We start from the raw sequence: 21,481 nt of genomic DNA on the forward strand, positions 1-21,481 counted from the left end.
GGCTGACTCGACGGTGTGATAAGGCACGTGGCAACCTGGTCCCTAGCAAACAATCGGTTTGGTTAGGGCCAGAGGTGTGGAGGGCAAGTTACATATTTTGTTTCTGAGATAGTACTGTGCGATGGTGTGCTAAATGCCAACGCAGGTAATTCTGTAACACAATTGGTAAAGCCGAAACTTGTATGGAGGTGATGTCTTGCGTCAGTTCCATTGAGGGTTTGACTAATTTGGATTTAGTTTGATGTTTCAATGACAATTAATGAAAAAACTATTGAGGATATTAGATTTAATTACAATTTTATATAACCTGATTATTACTAGACAATCAACACGAATTTTGATGCAGGTTGTACAAGTAGGCCAGGTCTTTTTTGAATAACTTACACTGTTTTTTATGTTTCTACGACAACCAATACATAAGTTATTACGAACTAGATATTTAAATGCGTTTTAATATGATTTAATTATTTTATCAAATCAACACTTTACTTTTTATGCAAATCAAATGTTGTAAAAATAGGCCAGACCGTTTTAGAATAATTAGCACTTGTTTTTATGTTTCTATGACAATCAATTCAAACGTTATTGTAAAAAAATAGATTTACCCACGGTATCGTACCCACTACACAAACTGAATGAGATTTTTTTCTGCGCGACCTCCCGAGGTAAAATGTAGACAACAGTATTGTCTCTCGAGAATCGTTACCTCTCTAGAACTTCTCGAAAATGTCCGTTTGCTATAATCAATGTGAAAATGGTATTGGTCTGACTGACTGTCAGCCGCTGCACGAGATCCCTCATTCGTCTTCAGCTTGTTAGGAAGCCCCCCTTACTCGCGTCTGTGAGCCTGACTGTGTGTGAAAGAGAGAGAGAGAGAGAGAGAGAGAGAGAGAGAGAGAGAGAGAGAGAGAGAGAGAGAGAGAGTGAGATGAAGTCTGTTGACGCACACCGACCAGCTTTTCCTTGCTCAGTTATTAGTCTAGTTTTTTTACGCCCTCTGCTTTAATATAGTGATCTGATATGGGACCGCGTGTCACTGTCACGGTTCCGCTGTCATGTTCGTTACCGGCAGAATGTTGAGCAACACCGGTGGAGTCGCGAGGGAATTCCTAATGTGGAGCGCTATCTGGTTCACAGACAACTGACCCCAAAACAAGGAACATGAGACGCGGTAAAGTTCCCATACCGATACTGGATGTACTATCGGCTATTCTGCTGCTCATGCACCTGTCTGAAATGGCAACCAGGGGTAGGTTAAACTGGAATTACCAATATTCTATTTCATAATAACTAAATATATTACCGATGTTTACCTGCATGGTGCCTATAGTATTTGCTATTGGCACCAGGTAAACTCATTTTCTTCGGCCAGCCGAGAAAAGGATTATACTCCTGAATTTATAAAAAGGTATAGCATACACTTTAACTTTGTCCCTTGGTCTGTATTTGAATGAAAATGTAGCCTATTTGTCATAGCGCACCGGTTGTGCGTCCAATAATTTTCTATGAAAATTGCAAACGGTTTATTACGTTCGATATGCCTGTTTTACAGACTTCAAAGCTGGCTCACTGTTCACTGAAAGTTGTCTACTGAAACTATAGAATACCTAACCTTAATCCGAATTTGACAACCGGCTATAGTTACTTAAACCCCTATAACTTTGATACATGTTGATCCCTATGCCGGTTGAATATACACTTCTGTTTTTAAAGTCTTCAAGGAATAGCAAGAATATCTGCGTGACTCACACATAATTACCGTAAGATCTGTTATAGATGATTATGACATCATTGAAAGATTTTCACACTACCACTATATTCCATTTGTATCCTATTATTAATCGTTTATTTGGAGAGAGTTTTAACGAAGTTTTGACCGCAGACGAGGAATTCAACCGTCATAAACACACATCACCACCGAGGGTTCTAATGTGCGTCAATGTATCAACAACCAACAAAGACACCTTATCTCCTAATGTTGCATATTACTAGCCAGCGGGTATTAGCTCAGTATTTGTAAACTATTTATAGGTATTATATAATAACAAATGTATAAACCATTTGCACGTTTAAAAAATAAGAAGTATTGATTCATCAAGGTTGGTCCATCTATGTGACTACCAGTAGCTTTAAATATATCTTATCACCACTGAACTGTACACTTTTTTTTTCTTCGAAAAAAGGGTTCCACAAGGATTCTTCGGCTGTCCCCATAGGAGAACCCTTTTTGGTTCCAGGTAGAACCTTTTCTGGTTCCAGGTAGAACTCTTTGGGGTTTCATGAAGAAACATCAGTGTAAAGGGTTCTACATGGAACTAAAAAGGCTGTACCTGGAACTCAAAAGGGTTCTACATGCAACTAAAAAGGCTGTACCTGGAACTAAAAAGGGTTCTTCAAAGGATTCTGCTATGTGGACAGCCAAATCATAATCTTATAGGTTCCAGATAGCGCTCTTTTTTTCAGGAGTGTAGTAAATACGTGTTCAGATAGCCTACTATTTGTACAAATTGTAGCCTATTTAATCAATGTGTTCGTTTTTTATTTTTTAAACTATCATCACATTATATCAACAAATTGCATAACATAGAAACCATGTGCTAACTAGAGTTTATTTTATCACGGTTGGTTCCCATTGAGAGGAAAGAGACATGGTGCAAGACCACAGTAGACTTAATGGAAAATACTTTTCAATGAAGATTCAGAGTTTTAATAACATTTCAGCAGTAGCCTATCCTGAACATAACAGGACTAGGGACTATCGATTTCATTGGATAATGTGATTGTTCAGACTCTGAGTTAATCAAATAATGTATATTTACTGTGTAAATCAGAAAAGTAGGTGCTCCCCACATTTTTTTTTTAATATATTTTTTTTAACCTTTATTTAACCAGTTAAGTACAAATTCTTATTTTCAATGACAGCCTAGGAACAGTGGATTAACTGCCTGTTCAGGGGCAGAACAACAGATTTGTACCTTGTCAGCTCGGGGATTTGAACATGCAACCTTCCGGTTACTAGTCCAACGCTCTAACCACTAGGCTACCCTGCCTCCTCTACACTCTAACCACTAGGCTACCCTGCCGCCTCTAAGCTCTAACCACTAGGCTACCCTGCCTCCTCTACACTCTAACCACTAGGCTACCCTGCCTCCTCTACACTCTAACCACTAGGCTACCCTGCCTCCTCTACACTGTAACCACTAGGCTACCATGCCGCCTCTACACTCTAACCACTAGGCTACCCTGCCTCCTCTACATTCTAACCACTAGGCTACCCTGCCGCCTCTACGCTCTAACCACTAGGCTACCCTGCCTCCTCTACACTCTAACCACTAGGCTACCCTGCCGCCTCTATGCTCTAACCACTAGGCTACCCTGCCTCCTCTACGCTCTAACCACTAGGCTACCCTGCCTCCTCTACACTCTAACCACTAGGCTACCCTGCCGCCTCTACACTCTAACCACTAGGCTACCCTGCATCCTCTACATTCTAACCACTAGGCTACCCTGCCGCCTCTACGCTCTAACCACTAGGCTACCCTGCCTCCTCTACACTCTAACCACTAGGCTACCCTGCCGCCTCTACACTCTAACCACTAGGCTACCCTGTCTCCCAAATACCACCCTATTTGCTATATAGTGTGCATGACTTTTGACCAGACCTGTATGGGCCTTGGTCAGAAAGTAATGCACTGTTTAGTGAATTGGGTGCCACTTGAGACGCAGCCTGAGTCTCCGTACATGGTGGAACGCAATTTTAACCAGTCCTTTGTAGCGCTTGTAACACCAGGGTTACACCCATACGTAAAATGTATACACATAATACTGTATCACGTTTTGGATCAAAACACATCTCTTTAAATGACATATATCATTATATATTACTGGATTCCTGCCTGCAATCAGCTTGCCGCTGACTGGTCTCCAAGATGTGAAATTGAGAACTAGGCAAATGCGAGTGCGTGATTCAGGAGGAAGTGTGTGTGGTGTGCGTGTCTATGAGAATTGGGGACAAGCTGTTTGATTGTGTAGAAATAGAATTGGCAGCAGGAAGCTTGGTCCTGAAAAAGGAACTGGGATCCGGTGTATCTCTCGATGCCCGGTAAAAAGAATCAGTCACTTAATAGTCCGAGACTCTCATCGAAGTACAAAAAACAATCCAATCTCTGCAGCTATTATTGAAAAGATTGTCTCTCTCTCTCTCTCTCTGCATCTCTCTCTGTCTCTCTCTCTCTCTCTCTCTCTCTCTCTCTCTCTCTCTCTCTCTCTCTCTATCTCTCTCTGTCTCTCTCTCTGTCTCTCTCTCTCTCTCTCTCTCTCTCTCTCTCTCTCTCTCTCTCTCTCTCTCTCTCTCTCTCTCGTTGTGTATGTGTGTGCGGTTTGTCGTGTGTATAATTATAGGAAAATGAAGAGGGACACTTGGCAGGCTAAATTATAACTAGTACAGACAGATTTGATGAGGTGTGTGTATCATATAGTTGTATGAGGTGAGTCACCAGGTGTGTTTGTGTGTGTGTGTGTTTGATGTGTTGTCATACACTAATTATACAATATATAATCTGTACTTCGCTGCAGCTGAGTACTCTTGTCCCATGAGACGCACGCACGTGTGTGATCTGCCATGTCTGTATGTGTGTTTGATGTGTTGTCATACACTAATTATACAATATATAATCTGTACTTCGCTGCAGCTGAGTACTCTTGTCCCATGAGACGCACGCACGTGTGTGATCTGCCATGTTTGTATGTGTGTTTATGTGCGTGTGTACCTTCTGTCCCGGCACTCAGTGAAATCTCACAGTTCCAATCGCGCAACAATAGCCACTTCCCTCCCCTGTGTGGGAGGTGTTCTGTCTTTCCCCTCCCTGTGTTTGTGTGTTTGTGTGTGTGTGGAAAGTGGACTATCCTTCTCCTGTCTATGTGAAGGTGATATCTACCTCCTGATCCCTGCCTCCTGTATTGGGCAGTTCAATGGTGAGAAATGTCTCAGTTACCTGGAGCACGAGTACAGGACATCGATAAGCTGCTCCCAAACATTTTATAGCCTGCATCTGGAAATTTAGTCTACCATAGTTTAATGCGGGATTCAATGACATTATGAAGGGCAGTTGAGAACAGCTGAAGATTTGCTCTCTGCTTGAGGATTGGATCCACCCTAATCATTTGGGTTCCTGGATTAGTTCACAGCATTATAAAACAATTACTTATCAATGACCCAAGCCCATCTCAGTTAATCCCTACCATTGTGTCACTGAGAAAATGTACATTATCCCATGGGAGTTGGAAGACACAATGTAAGTAACGTAATTCATATCCCTCTTACTGTCCTGAATGGTTCTGCTGATCATACAGCTATTGTATGCAGTAATCATGTGCCTATGAACCAGAGTTATACTGTTAGCACTGAGGTGGTGTGTGCCCTAGTAGGAAGTCCACTGTGTGCAGCTCACCCTGCACTAACATAAATAACATGAGAATATCTACTTCTGATAAGTTTCCCAGTAAAGCAATGAAAACAAAAGGATCCCAGAAAAGTGCTCAAAATAGTCCACGTTAACATATGTAGCGTTAAGAAACAAGGTTCATGAAATCAATCATTTGCTAGTAACAGATGACATTGCTATTCTGACAATCTCTGAAACTCACTTAGATAATAGCTTTAATGATACAGTGGCAGCAACACATGTTTATAGCATCTACAGAAAATACAGAAATGCCAATGGTGGAGGTGTTACTGTTTAGATTCAGAACCACATTCATGTAAAACTTTAATAGGATCTCATGTTAAATACTGTAGAAGTAATATGTCTACAGGTTCATCTGCCTCACCCAAAGCCCATTCTGGTGGGAAGCTGCTATAGACCACCAACTGCTAACAGCCAGTATCTGAATAACATGTGTGAAATGACTAACATGGCACCGGAGAAGAAGGCAGACGTTTTGTGAGTTGTGTTTTATTGTTCGTTTATTTGTGTTGTTTGTAACTTATTTTTTGTTAAATTATTTTGTACTTAATGTTGCCGCTACCGTCTCTTGTGACTGAAAATAACTTCTGGACATCAGAACTGAGATTATTCACCGCGGACTGGCAGAATCCTTTTTTTCCTTTAACGAGTCTGACGAGCCTGATGTGAACACTGCTTCCTCTGGAACAGGCCCAAATCCCTGTCATGTGCGTGAAGAGAAGGCGGAGAAGAAAGGGCCAAAGGGCGGGCTGTCTTCTGGGAATTCGTAGGCAAATAAACCCCCACTTCCTTCCATTCTGCTAGCAAATGTGCAATCTTTGGATAATAAAATCGATGACCTACGTACAAGATTAAACTACCAACGGGACATTCAAAACTGTAATAACTTATGCTTAACGGAGTCGTGGCTGAACGACAACATTATCAACATACAGCTGGCTGGTTATCCGCTGTACCGGCAGGATAGAACAGCGGCTTCTGGTAAGACAAGGGGTGGCGGATTATGTATTTTTGTAAATAACAGCTGGTGCACGATATCCAAGGAAGTCTCAAGCTATTGCTCGCCTGAGGTAGAGTATCTCATAATAAGCTATAGACCACACTATCTACCAAGAGAGCTTTCATCTGTATTTTTCATAGCGGTTTACATACCACCACAGTCAGAGGCTGGCACTAAGACAGCATTGAATGAGCTGCATTGCACCATAAGCAAACAAGAAAACACTCATCCAGATGCGACGTTTATAGTAGCTGGAGACTTTTGGCAGGGAAACTTAATTCTGTTTTACCAAATTTCTATCAGCATGTTAAACGTGCCTCCAGAGGGACCACCTTTGGACCACATTTACTCCACACACAGAGACGCATTCAAAGCTCTCCCTCGCCCTCCATTTGGCAAATCTGACCATAATTCTATCCTCCTGATTCCTGCTTACAAGAAAAAATTAAAGCAAGAAGCGCCAGTGACTAGATCAATTAAAAAGTGGTCAGATGAAGCAGATGCTATGCTACAGGACTGTTTTGCTAGCACAGACTAGAACATGTTCTGGGATTCCTCCAATGGCATTGAGGAGTACACCACATCAGTCATTGGTTTCATCAATCCATCGATGATGCCATCCCCACAGTGACCATACGTACATACCCAAACCAGAAGCCATGAATTAGAGGCAACATCCGCACTGAGTTATAGGCTAGAGCTGCCGCTTTCATGGAGTGGGACTTATAAGATATCTTGCTATGCCCTCTGACGAACCATCAAACAGGCAAAGCATCAATACAGGACTAAGATCGAATCGTACTACACCGGCTCTGACTCTCGTTGGATGAGGCAGGGCTTGCAAACCATTACAGACTACAAAGGGAAGCACAGCCAAGAACTGGCCAGTGACACAAGCCTACCAGACGAGCTAAACTACTTCTATGCTCGCTTCGAGGCAAATAACACTGAAACATGCATGAGAGTACCAGCTGTTCCGGAAGACTGTGTGATCATGCTCTCCTCCGCCTATGTGAGTAAGACCTTTAATCAACATTCACAATGCCGCAGGGCCAGATGGATTACCAGAACGTGTACTGCTAGCATGCGCTGACCAACTGGCAAGTGTCTTCACTGACATTTTCAAGCTCTCCCTGTCTGAGTCTGTAATACCAACATGTTTTAAGCAGACCACCATAGTGCCTGTGCCCAAGAACACTAAGGTAACCTGCCTAAATGACTACCAACCCGTTGCACTCACGTCTGTAGCCATGAAGTGCTTTGAAAGGCTGGTCATGGCTCACACCAACACCATTACTAATACTATTAATTGATTACAGCTCAGCGTTCAATACCATAGTGCCCTCAAAGCTCATCAATAAGCTAAGGACCCTGGGACTAAACACCTCCCTCTGCAACTGGATCCTGGACTTCCTGACAGGTTGCCCCCACGTGGTAAGGGTAGGTAACAACACATCCGCCACGCTGATCCTCAACACAGGGGACCCTGAGGGGTGCGTGCTCAGTCCCCTCCTCTACTCCCTGTTTACTCATGACTGCACGGCCAGGCGCAACTACGCTTCTTCAACTTCAGGAGGCTGAAGACATTTGGCTTGGCCTTTAAGACCCTCCCAAAATTTTACAGATACAGGTATGGCAACTGCGCCACCCGCGACCGCAGGGCTCTCCAGAAGGTGATGCGGTCTGCCCAACGCATCACAGGGAGCACACTGCTTGCCCTCCAGGACACCTACAGCACCCGATGTCACAGGAAGGCCAAAAATATAATCAAGGACATCAACCACACGAGCCACAGCCTGTTTACCCCACTATCATCCAGATAGAAAGGTCAGTACAGGTGCATCAAATCTGGGACCGAGAGACTGAAAAACAGCTTCTATCTCAAGGCCATCAGACTGTTAAATAGCCATCACTAGCCGGATACCACCGATAACACTGTTTACATCGTTTATAACCCTGCATCTTAGAAGCTGCTGCCCTATATACATATACAAGTAATAACTGGCCACTTCAATAATGGAACACTAGTTATTTTAATAATGATTACATGCGGCTTTACTCATCTCATATGTATATACTGTACTCTATTCTACTGTATTTTAGTAAATGCCATTCTGACATTGCTCACCCTAATACTTACACTACCGTTGAAAAGTTTGGGGTCACTTAGCAATGTCCTTGTTTCTGAAAGAAAAGCACATTTTTTGTCCATTAACTTCTTGATGCTACCTATCCCGTTAGCGGGATAATTGTCATCAACAACCGCTGAATTGCAGAGCACCACATTCAAATAATATTACTAAAAATATTTATATTCATGAAATCACAAGTGCAATATAGCAAAACACAGTTTAGCATTGCGTTAATCAGATTTAAAAAATATGCTTTACAGCGAAAGCAATCCAAGCATTTGTGTAAGTTTATCGATCACAAGACAAAACATTATGTACACCTAGCATCAAAGTAGCTTGGTCACGAAAATCAGAAAAGCAATCAAATTAATCGCTTACCTTTGATGATCTTCGGATGTTTTCACTCACGAGACTCCCAGTTACACAATAAATGTTCCTTTTGTTCCATAAAGATTATTTTTATATCCAAAATACCTCTGTTTGTTTTTGGTGCGTAATGTTCAGAAATCCACAGGCTCGAGCGGTCACGACAACGCAGATGAAAATTCCAAATAGTATCCGTAATGTCCACAGAAACATGTCAAACATTTTTTATAATCAATTCTCAGGTTGTTTTAAAAATATATAATCAATAATATATAAATCAACACTGTCTTTTTCAGTAGGAGAGGGAGAGGGAGAGACGATGGCTGCCCAAGCTCTGTTGCGCAAGCAAAACTCATGCGAATACCTGACTCGATGTTATCTTTCTCGCTCATTTTTCAAAATAAAAGCCTGAAATTATGTCTAAAAACTGTTGACACCTTGAGGAAGCAATGGGAAAAGGAATCTGGTTGATATCCCTTTAAATGGAGCGAAGACAGGCTATGGAACATGGAGCTTTCAAAGTAGAAGCAACTTCCTGGTTTGATTTTCCTCAGATTTCGCCTGCAATGTCAGTTCTGTTATACTCACAGACAATATTTTGGAAACTTTGAGTGTTTTCTATCCTAATCTGTCAATTATATGCATATTCTAGCACAGGGGCCTGAGAAATAGGCTGTTTACATTGGGAACGTTATTTTTCCAAACGTAAAAATAGTGCCCCCTAGCTGAAAGAGGTTCAAATAGCATCAAATTATTCACAAAAACAGTGTAGATATTGTTAATGTTGTAAATGACTATTGTAGCTGGAAATGGGTGATTTTGAAAGGAATATCTACATAGGCGTACAGAGGCCCATCATCAGCAACCGTCCCTCCTGTGTTCCAATGGCACGTTGTGTTAGCTAATCCAAGTTTATTATTTTAAAAGACTAATTGATCATTAGAAAACCCTTTTGAAATTACATTAGCACAGCTGAAAACTGTTGTGGTAATTCAAGAAGCAATAAATATGTCCTTCTTTAGACTAGTTGAGTATCGTGAGCGATTACAGGCTCAAAATGGCCAGAAACAAAGCACTTTCTTCTGATACTCATCAGTTTATTCTTGTTCTGAGGAGAAATGAAGGCTATTCCATGCAATAAATTGCAAAGAAACATCATGGGACTACGCAGCCGTCATACCGCTCAGGAAGGAGACGTTCCTGTCTCCTAGAGATGAACGTACTTTGGTGCAAAAAGCGCAAATCAATCCCAGAACAACAGCAAAGGACCTTGTGAAGATGCTGGAGGAAACAGGTACAAAAGTACCTATATCCACTGTAAAACGAGTGCTATATCAACATAACCTGAAAGGCCGCTCAGCAAGGAATAAGCCACTGCTCCAAAACCGCCCTAAAAAAGCCAGACTACAGTTTGCAACTGCAAATGGGGACAAAGATCGTACTTTTTGGTCTGATGAAACAATAATAGAACTGTTCGGCCATATAGTCCATCCTTATGTTTGGGGGAAAAAGGGGGAGCTTGCAAGCCAAAGAACACCATCCCAACCGGGAATCACGGGGGTGGCAGCCTCATGTTGTGGGGGTGCTTTGCTGCAGGAGGGACTGGTGCACAAAATAAATGGCATCATGAGAAGGAAAATTATGTGGATACATTGAAGCAACAGCACAATAATTCAGACAGGAAGTTAAAGCTTGGTCACAAATGGGTCAAGGTGTCCTACCCTGACCTTAGAGCTTTTTATGTCTCTATTTTGGTTTGGTCAGGGTGTGATTTGGGTGGGCATTCTATGTTCCCTTTTCTATGTTTTTGTATATCTTTGTTTTGGTCGGGTATGGTTCGCAATCAGGGACAACTGTCTATCGTTGTCTCTGATTGGGAACCATACTTAGGTAGCTTTTTCCCACAGGGTTTTTGTGGGTAGTTATTTTCTGTTTAGTGTTTGCACCTTACAGGACTGTTTCATTTATTCTCTTGTTATTTTGTATTAGTGTTCAGTTCAATAAAATCATAAACACTTACCACGCTGCCCTTTGGTCCGACTACACTTCCTCATCTGATGATGAAAACTGTTACACAATGACCCCGCGACGCGGATCCTGTGTTCTGCCTTGCAAACAGGAAAACGGAATGGATCCCATGCAGCGACCCAAAAAAAACGACTCCGAAAAAGAGGGAAACGAGGCGGTCTTCTGGTCAGACTCCGGAGACGGGCACACTGTGCACCACTCCCTAGCATTCTTCTTGCCAATGTCCAGTCGCTTGACAACAAGGTTGATGAAATCCGAGCAAGGATAGCATTTCAGAGGGATATCAGAGACTGTAACGTTCTTTGCTTCACGGAAACATGGCTCACTGGAGAGACGCTATCCTAGGCGGTGCAGCCAACGGGTTTCTCCACGCATCGCGCCGACAGAAACAAACATCTTTCTGGTAAGAAGAGGGCGGGGGCGTATGCCTTATGGCTAACGAGACATGGTGTGATGAAAGAAACATACAGGAACTCAAATCCTTCTGTTCACCTGATTTAGAATTCCTCACAATCAAATGTAGACCGCATTATCTACCAGGAGAATTCTCTTCGATTATAATCACAGCCGTATATATCCCCCCCCAAGCAGACACATCGATGGCTCTGAACAAACTTTATTTAACTCTTTGCAAACTGGAAACCATTTATCTGGAGGCTGCATTCATTGTAGCTGGGGATTTTAACAAGGCTAATCTGAAAACAAGACTCCCTAAATTTTATAAACATATCGATTGCGCAACCAGGGGTGGAAAAACCTTGGATCATTGTTACTCTAACTTCCGCAACGCATATAAGGCCCTGCCCCGCCCCCCTTTCGGAAAAGCTGACCACGACTCCATTTTGTTGATCCCTGCCTACAGACAGAAACTAAAACAAGAGGCTCCCACGCTGAGGTCTGTCCAACGCTGGTCCGACCAAGCTGACTCCACACTCCAAGACTGCTTCCATCACGTGGACTGGGATATGTTTCGTATTGCATCAGATAACAATATTGACGAATACGCTGATTCGGTATGCGAGTTCATTAGAACGTGCGTTGAAGATGTCGTTCCCATAGCAACGATTAAAACATTCCCTAACCAGAAACCGTGGATTGATGGTAGCATTCGTGTGAAACTGAAAGCGCGAACCACTGCTTTTAATCAGGGCAAGGTGTCTGGTAACATGACCGAATACAAACAGTGCAGCTATTTCCTCCGCAAGGCTATCAAACAAGCTAAGCGTCAGTACAGAGACAAAGTAGAATCTCAATTCAACGGCTCAGACACAAGAGGCATGTGGCAGGGTCTACAGTCAATCACGGGACTACAAGAAGAAATACAGCCCAGTCACGGACCAGGATGTCTTGCTCCCAGGCAGACTAAATAACTTTTTTGCCCGCTTTGAGGACAATACAGTGCCACTGACACGGCCTGCAACGAAAACATGCGGTCTCTCCTTCACTGCAGCCGAGGTGAGTAAGACATTTAAACGTGTTGACCCTCGCAAGGCTGCAGGCCCAGACGGCATCCCCAGCCGCGCCCTCAGAGCATGCGCAGACCAGAGTGGCCGGTGTGTTTATGGACATATTCAATCAATCCCTATACCAGTCTGCTGTTCCCACATGCTTCAAGAGGGCCACCATTGTTCCTGTTCCCAAGAAAGCTAAGGTAACTGAGCTAAACGACTACCGCCTCGTAGCACTCACTTCCGTCATCATGAAGTGCTTTGAGAGACTAGTCAAGGACCATATCACCTCCACCCTACCTGACACCCTAGACCCACTCCAATTTGCTTACCACCCAAATAGGTCCACAGACGATGCAATCTCAACCACACTGCACACTGCCCTAACCCATCTGGACAAGAGGAATACCTACGTGAGAATGCTGTTCATTGACTACAGCTCGGCATTCAACACCATAGTACCCTCCAAGCTCGTCATCAAGCTCGAGACCCTGGGTCTCGACCCCGCCCTGTGCAACTGGGTACTGGACTTCCTGACGGGCCGCCCTCAGGTGGTGAGGGTAGGCAACAACATCTCCTCCCCGCTGATCCTCAACACTGGGGCCCCACAAGGGTGCGTTCTGAGCCCTCTCCTGTACTCCCTGTTCACCCACGACTGCGTGGCCACGCACGCCTCCAACTCAATCATCAAGTTTGCGGACGACACATCAGTGGTAGGCTTGATTACCAACAACGACGAGACGGCCTACAGGGAGGAGGTGAGGGCCCTCGGAGTGTGGTGTCAGGAAAATAACCTCACACTCAACGTCAACAAAACTAAGGACATGATTGTGGACTTCAGGAAACAGCAGAGGGAACACCCCCTATCCACATCGATGGAACAGTAGTGGAGATGGTAGCAAGTTATAAGTTCCTCGGCATACACATCACAGACAAACTGAATTGGTCCACTCACACAGACAGCATCGTGAAGAAGGCGCAGCAGCGCCTCTTCAACCTCAGGAGGCTGAAGAAATTCGGCTTGTCACCAAAAGCACTCACAAACTTCTACAGATGCACAATCGAGAGCATCCTGTCGGGCAGTATCACCGCCTGGTACGGCAACTGCTCCGCCCACAACCGTAAGGCTCTCCAGAGGGTAGTGAGGTCTGCACAACGCATCACCGCGGGCAAACTACCTGCCCTCCAGGACACCTACACCACCCGATGTTACAGGAAGGCCATAAAGATCATCAAGGACATTAACCACCCGAGCCACTGCCTGTTCACCCCGCTATCATCCAGAAGGCGAGGTCAGTACAGTTGCATCAAAGCTGGGACCGAGAGACTGAAAAACAGCTTCTATCTCAAGGCCATCAGACTGTTAATCAGCCACCACTAACATTGAGTGGCTGCTGCCAACACACTGACACTGAAACTGACTCAACTCCAGCCACTTTAATAATGGGAATTGATGGGAAATGATGTAAATATATCACTAGCCACTTTAAACAATGCTACCTTATATAATGTTACTTACCCTACATTATTCATCTCATATGCATACGTATATACTGTACTCTATATCATCGACTGCATCCTTATGTAATACATGTATCACTAGCCACTTTAACTATGCCACTTTGTTTACATACTCATCTCATATGTATATACTGTACTCGATACCATCTACTGTATCTTGCCTATGCTGCTCTGTACCATCACTCATTCATATATCCTTATGTACATATTCTTTATCCCCTTACACCAACTGTGTATAAGACAGTAGTTTTGGAATTGTTAGTTAGATTACTTGTTGGTTATTACTGCATTGTCGGAACTAGAAGCACAAGCATTTCGCTACACTCGCATTAACATCTGCTAACCATTTGTATGTGACAAATAACATTTTATTTGATTTTATTTGATTTTATTTTATTTGTTGCAAAATGGCTTAAGGACAACAAAGTCAAGGTATTGGAGTGGCCATCACAATGCCCTGACCTCAATCCCATAGACAATTTGTGGGCAGAACTGAAGAAGCGTGTGCGAGCAAGCAGGCCTACAAACCTGACTCAGTTACACCAGATTTGTCAGGAGGAATGGGCCAAAATTCACCCAACTTATTATGGGAAGCTTGTGGAAGGCTACCCAAAACATTTGACCCAAGTTAAACAATTTAAAGACAATGATACCAAATACTAATTGAGTGTATGTAAACTTCTGACCCACTGGGAATGTGATGAAAGAAATTAAATCTGAAATTTAAAAAATTCTCTACTATTATTCTGACATTTGACATTCTTAAAATAAAGTGATGATCCTAACTGACCTAAGACAGGGAATTCTTACTGGGATTAAATGTCAGGAATTGTGAAAAACTGAGTTGAAATGTAGTTGGCTAGGTGTATGTAAACTTCCCACTTTTACTTTCTTAATTCCATTCTTTGACTTTTAGATTTGTGTGTATTGTTGTGAATTGTTGGATACTACTGCCCTGTGGAGCTAGAAACACAAGCATTTAGCTACACCCACAATAACATCTGATAAATACGTGTATGTGACCAATTAAATTTGATTTGATTTTAAATTTGCTTTAACTCATCAGCCAAATCCATCAGATGTAGTGACCATAATATAGTAGCCATATCTAGGAAAACCATAGTTCCAAAGGATAGGCCTAATATAGTGTACAAGAGGTTATACAATAGGTTTGAAGTGATTATTTTGTTAACACATTTATGAAATTGCTTATTCCAGTTACTAATAAGCATGAACCTATTAAGAAAATGACTTTAGAAACTGTTAAATATCTGTGGATTGATGAGGAATTTAAAAATTGTATGGTTGAGATGGATGAGGCAAAATAAATGGCTAATAAGTCTGGCTTGCACAAGCTATTAGCAAACTGGCTTGCACAAGCTATTAGCAAACGTACTGGAAATTGAGAAATCGTGTGACTAAACTGAATAAAAAGAAGAAGAAATGATACTATGAAACAAAGATAAATTATATAAAGAATGACAGAATTTTTTTTAGGAGCACCTTAAATGTAATGTTGGGCAAAAAGGCAAACTCAGCTCCATCATTCATTGAATCAGATGACTCATTCATCACAAAACCCACTGATATTGCCAATTACTTTAATGATTTTTTTCATTAGCGAGATTAGCAAATTTAGGCATGACATGCCAGCAACAAACGCTGACACTGCACATCCAAGTATATCTGACCAAATTATGAAAGACAAGCATTGTAATTTTGAATTCTGTAAAGTGGGTGTGAAAGAGGTAAAAAAAATGATTGATATCTATCAACAATGACAAGCCAACTTGAATGCAACATTACTGATGATAATATTGGATGATATTGCCACCCCTATTTGACACATCTTCAATCTAAGCCCAGTAGAGAGCATGTGCCCTCAGGCCTGGAGGGAAATAAAAGTAATTCTGTTAACCAATAATAGTAAAGCCCCTTTTACTGGCTCAAATAGCCGACCAATCAGCCTGTTACCAACCCTAAGTAAATTTCTGAAAAAAACTATTGACAACAGATTTTCAGCATGCTTATAGGGAAGAACATTCAACAAGCATGACACGCACACAAATGGCTGATGATTGGCTGAGAGAAATTGATTGTGGGAGCTGTTTTGTTAGATTTCGGCTTCTGTCATTATTGATAGTCTGCTGATGGAAAAATGTATGTGTTATGGCTTTACACCCCCTGCTATATTGTGGTTAAAGAGTTACCTGTCTAACAGAACACAGAGGCTATATAATAGATGCCTCTCCAAAATAATCCAGTTTGAATCAGGAATTCCCCAGGGCAGCTTTCTAGGCCCCTTACTTTTTCTCAATCTTTACTAATTGCATGCCACTGGCCTTGTCTATGTATGTGGATTATGTGGATTATGTGTCTATGTATGTGGATCAGCTAATACAGTGAGTGAAATCATTGCAACCCTTAACAAAGAACTGCAGTTAGTTTTAGAATGGGTGTCAAGGAATACATTTGTCCTAAATATTTCAAAACGAAAATCCTTGTATTTGGGGCAAATCATTCACTTAACCCTAAACCTCAACTAAATACTGTAATAAATGAGGTGGAAATTGAGCAAGTTGTGGTGACTAAACTGCTTGAAATAACCCTGGATTGTAAACGGGGAGAAGTCTGTCCATAATAAAGCGCAGCTCTGCCTTGTTAACAGCACTATCAACAGCACTATCAACAAGTCAGGTCTTACAGGCTCTAGTTTTGTCGCACCTGAACTACTGGTGGGTTGTGTTGTCAGATGCCACAAAGAGGGACCTCAGGAAATTACAATTGGCTCAGAACAGGGCAGCATGGCTGGCCCTTAAATCTTCACAGATTTAAAAAACAGTTAAAAATACACCGTATGGAACAGCGGGGAGTGTGAAGAGACACACACACACACATGATAAGACACTCACTATACACACACATACAGATGGGTGTTGTATTGTAGATATATGAGAAGTAGAGTAGTGGCATGAGGGAACGCACACTTAATGTGTTATGAAATGTTATGAAATGCCTTAATGTTGCTGGACCCCAGGAAAAGTAGGGGGATCCAAATTGTAAGGTGATTCCCACCTCCTGTTTATGTGAAGGTGATTCCCACCTCCTGTTTATGTGAAGGTGATTCCCACCTCCATTCCCTCAACAATCCTGGTGCACTCTTTCTTCTTCTTGATGAGTGTCTGTATTCCACAATACCTAACTCTGACCTCTCTCTCTCTCTCTCTCTCTCTCTCTCTCAACCCCCTCTCTCTCTCCCCTCTCTCTCTCTCTCTCTCTCTCTCTCTCTCTCTCTCTCTCTCTCTCTCTCTCCCCCCCTCTCTCTCTCTCTCTCTCTCTCACACCTCTCTCTCTCTCACACACACCTCTCTCTCTCTCTCTCTCTCACATCTCCTCGCTCTCTCACACACACTTCCTTTCTCTCCCTCTCTCTCTCACACACCTCCTCGCTCTCATCATGTGTTATTCTAGCCTCTGTTCCAATATTACACCCTCCTCTCTTCTCTTCTGACAGTTGTGTGTCGTATTCTGGTGCTATTGAAATTAGAAATCTGGTGTGCTCAAATAAAACATACAGTATAGGATTGCGTTCTTATGTGCTGTAACCCATTAACAAATCAACTGGAGTCAATAACAGGTTATCACCTGCGGGACAGGTACAGGGTGGCAACAACAACTGTCCGAGTTACACCAGGAACACACAATCCCTCCATCAGTGCTCAGACTGTCTGCAATAGGCTGAGAGAAGCTGGACTGAGGGCTTGTAGGCCTGTTGTAAGGCAGTACCTCACCAGACATCACCGCCAACAACGTTGCCTATGGGCACAAACCCACCGTCGCTGGACCAGACAGGACTGGTAAAAAGTGCTCTACACTGATGTGTTGCGGTTTTGTCTCACATGGGGTGATGGTCGGATTCACGTTTATTATCGAAGGAATGAGCGTTACACCGAGGCCTGTACTCTGGAGCGGGATCGATGTGGAGGGTCCGTCATGGTCTGGGGCGTTACATGGAAGAAATACTCCTCCCTCATGTGGTACACTTCCTGCAGGCTCATCCTGACATGACCCTCCAGCATGACAATGTCACCAGCTATACTACTGGTGACAGGAAGGTCAGTGTTCTGCCATGGCCAGCAAAGAGCCTGGATCTCAATCCCATTGAGCACGTCTGGGACCTGTTGGATCAGAGTGTGAGGGCTAGGGCCATTCCCCCCAGAAATGTCCGGGAACTTGCAGGTGCCTTGGTGGAAGACTTGGGTAACATCTCACATCAAGAACCGGCAAATCTGGTGCAGTCCATAAGGAGGAGATGCACTGCAGTACTTAATGCAGCTGGTGGCCACACCAGATACTGACTGTTACTTTAGATTTTTACCCCTCCCCCCTATTGTCCAGGGACACATTATTCCATTTCTGTTAGTCACATCTGTCGAACTTGTTCAGTTTATATCTCAGTTGTTGAATATTGTTATGTTCATACAAATATTTAGTTTGCTCTCAAATATGGAGTATGTATAGATTGCGATTAGTTTGTTCACATTAATTTATTCAACAGTAAAAAATATGAATATGAATATTTAAATGAATATCTCAGTTTGAAGGAAGTTGCTAACTAGTCTCATAGCAAAAGGTCGGAATACTTATGTAAATAAGGTATTTCAGTTTTTTATTATTATTTATTTTTATTTGCTAAAATTTCGAAAAACTTGTTTTCACTTTGTCATTATGGGGTATTGTGTATCGATTGCTGAGAAAACCCCCCCACAAATGAATTAATTTTAGGTTATGGTTGTAACGTAGCAAAATGTGGAAAAAAGTCAAGGGGTCTGAATACTTTCCGAATGCACTGTATGTGTGTGTATGTGACCAATAAAATTGGATTTGATTTAATGTGCAGATAGTTCAAGTACAAAAGAGAACATAAATAAACATAAATATGGGTTGTATTAACAATGGTATTTGTTCTTCACTGGTTGCCCTTTTCCTTTGGCAACAGGTCACAAATCTTGCTGCTGTGATGGCACACTGTGGTATTTCACCCAGAAAATATGGGAGTTTGTTTTCTATTCTTAGTGGGTCTGTGTAATCTGAGGGGAATATGTGTCTAATACAGTCATACATTTGTGACCCGCCACCTGCATTCGGACATATGGGGCAACATTTTATTTATTTTGTATTTTTACATTGGATAAAAGTAAAGTCTCCAGACCTTGAACATTGTATATCAGACACTGCAGGTGAGGAACAATAGGAAAGTAATTCTGCTTTGAAAGTTGTTGGTCCACCTATTGGAGAGCTCTTTTTTTTGTCTACACTCATTCAGCATCGTTAACACCTTCTTAAGCCTTATCCCCACCCATCTCATTCAGCATCGTTAACACCTTCTTAAGCCTTATCCCCACCCATCTCATTCAGCATCGTTAACACCTTCTTAAGCCTTATCCCCACCCATTATCCCCACCCTTATCTCATTCAGCATCGTTAACACCTTCTTAAGCCTTATCCCCACCCATCTCATTCAGCATCGTTAACACCTTCTTAAGCCTTATCCCCACCCATCTCATTCAGCATCGTTAACACCTTCTCTAAGCCTTATCCCCACCCATCTCATTCAGCATCGTTAACACCTTCTTAAGCCTTATCCCCACCCATCTCATTCAGCATCGTTAACACCTTCTTAAGCCTTACACCATCTCATTCAGCAGTTAACACCTTCTTAAGCCTTATCCCCACCCATCTCATTCAGCATCGTTAACACCTTCTTAAGCCTTATCCCCACCCATCTCATTCAGCATCGTTAACACCTTCTTAAGCCTTATCCCCACCCATCTCATTCAGCATCGTTAACACCTTCTTAAGCCTTATCCCCACCCATCTCATTCAGCATCGTTAACACCTTCTTAAGCCTTATCCCCACCCATCTCATTCAGCATCGTTAACACCTTCTTAAGCCTTATCCCCACCCATCTCATTCAGTTAACACCTTCTTAAGCCTTATCCCCACCCAACACCTAACACCTTCTTAAGCCTTATCCCCACCCATCTCATTCAGCATCGTTAACACCTTCTTAAGCCTTATCCCCACCCATCTCATTCAGCATCGTTAACACCTTCTTAAGCCTTATCCCCACCCATCTCATTCAGCCGTTAACATAAGCCTTATCCCCACCCATCTCATTCAGCATCGTTAACACCTTCTTAAGCCTTATCCCCATCTCATTCCATCTCATTCAGCATCGTTAACACCTTCTTAAGCCTTATCCCCACCCATCCATTCAGCATCCCCTTATCCCCACCCATCTCATTCAGCATCGTTAACACCTTCTTAAGCCTTATCCCCACCCATCTCATTCAGCATCGTTAACACCTTCTTAAGCCTTATCCCCACCCATCTCATTCAGCATCGTTAACACCTTCTTAAGCCTTATCCCCACCCATCTCATTTAACACCTTCTTAAGCCTTATCCCCACCCATCTCATTCAGCATCGTTAACACCTTCTTAAGCCTTATCCCCACCCATCTCATTCAGCATCGTTAACACCTTCTTAAGCCTTATCCCCACCCATCTCATTCAGCATCGTTAACACCTTCTTAAGCCTTATCCCCACCCATCTCATTCAGCATCGTTAACACCTTCTTAAGCCTTATCCCCACCCATCTCTTTAAGGGCACATGCTTAATGGTTTGTGAAATATGTTGTGAATGTAATGTTTTTTTTAATTGTTAAACTCCCTTAATTTTGCTCGACCCCAGGAAGAGTAGCTGCTGCCATGGCAGTTGCAGGTCATGTTGTTCTTCACATTACTGTCTCTGGTAAACACACTGTATCAAATCAAATCAAACTTGCTGTGGCCTGTGATCAGGAAGTGAAGGTCCAGACTGTGGTTCAGGTATAACCTGTGCTTGCTTGGGCCGGCTCTTTTTTTTGGGGGGGGGGGGGCATTAGATCATTCACCTTGTATGACTGGTGGAGGAGAGTCAGGCGTGTTCTACTGATGCTGAAAGACAAATTTGAGATACAGATATTTTAGCATTATTCCACAACAGATGGCCGTAATCAGACATAACTGGCTAACTTGATGGGTCATGTAATCATCTGGCAAGTTTTTTGTTTAGACATGTAGCTAGCTAGTAAACTAGCAAAACAATGAACCATAATCCCAACCCATAGGGTACTAGCAATACAAACTGATTGTCATAGCTAGCTAAAGCTAACCAACTAGGTTCAATGTTAGTTAGCTAGCTAACATTAGTCTACAACTAGCAATGCAAATGGCTTTCAGAGATACAAATAATATTACTACACAGATCATACATGTAACGTTAGCCAGCGAGCCAGCTACCGTTAGCTAGTTATCTAACAGTACGCTTCAACTTTCAATGAAAATGGCTTTCTGACAACAACAAAAAAAAACGTATAATACCTGAAAATGTAGCTACTCTTCCCGTATACATGGATGAACGCTTCATGGCAGACTGGAACCCCTTTTATTAAATAAGATGTCCTATGCTGTTAC

At 42.5% G+C, this 21,481-nt stretch overlaps 1 protein-coding gene across 2 annotated transcripts in view; it reads left to right on the forward strand.

The window, feature by feature from the left end:
- The first annotated feature begins 913 nt into the window (after nucleotides 1-913).
- LOC124006597 (relaxin receptor 2-like) overlaps nucleotides 914-21,481 on the forward strand; it is a 199,244-nt gene continuing 178,676 nt past the window's right edge. For both annotated transcript variants that reach the window (XM_046316636.1, XM_046316637.1), the window contains exon 1: nucleotides 914-1,249. In XM_046316636.1, the coding sequence (XP_046172592.1) occupies nucleotides 1,162-1,249 (88 nt within the window). In that variant the 5' untranslated portion in view covers nucleotides 914-1,161. The remainder of the gene's footprint in view (nucleotides 1,250-21,481) is intronic.

This window comes from Oncorhynchus gorbuscha, linkage group LG20, assembly GCF_021184085.1.
Source record: "Oncorhynchus gorbuscha isolate QuinsamMale2020 ecotype Even-year linkage group LG20, OgorEven_v1.0, whole genome shotgun sequence".
Lineage (NCBI taxonomy): Eukaryota > Metazoa > Chordata > Actinopteri > Salmoniformes > Salmonidae > Oncorhynchus > Oncorhynchus gorbuscha.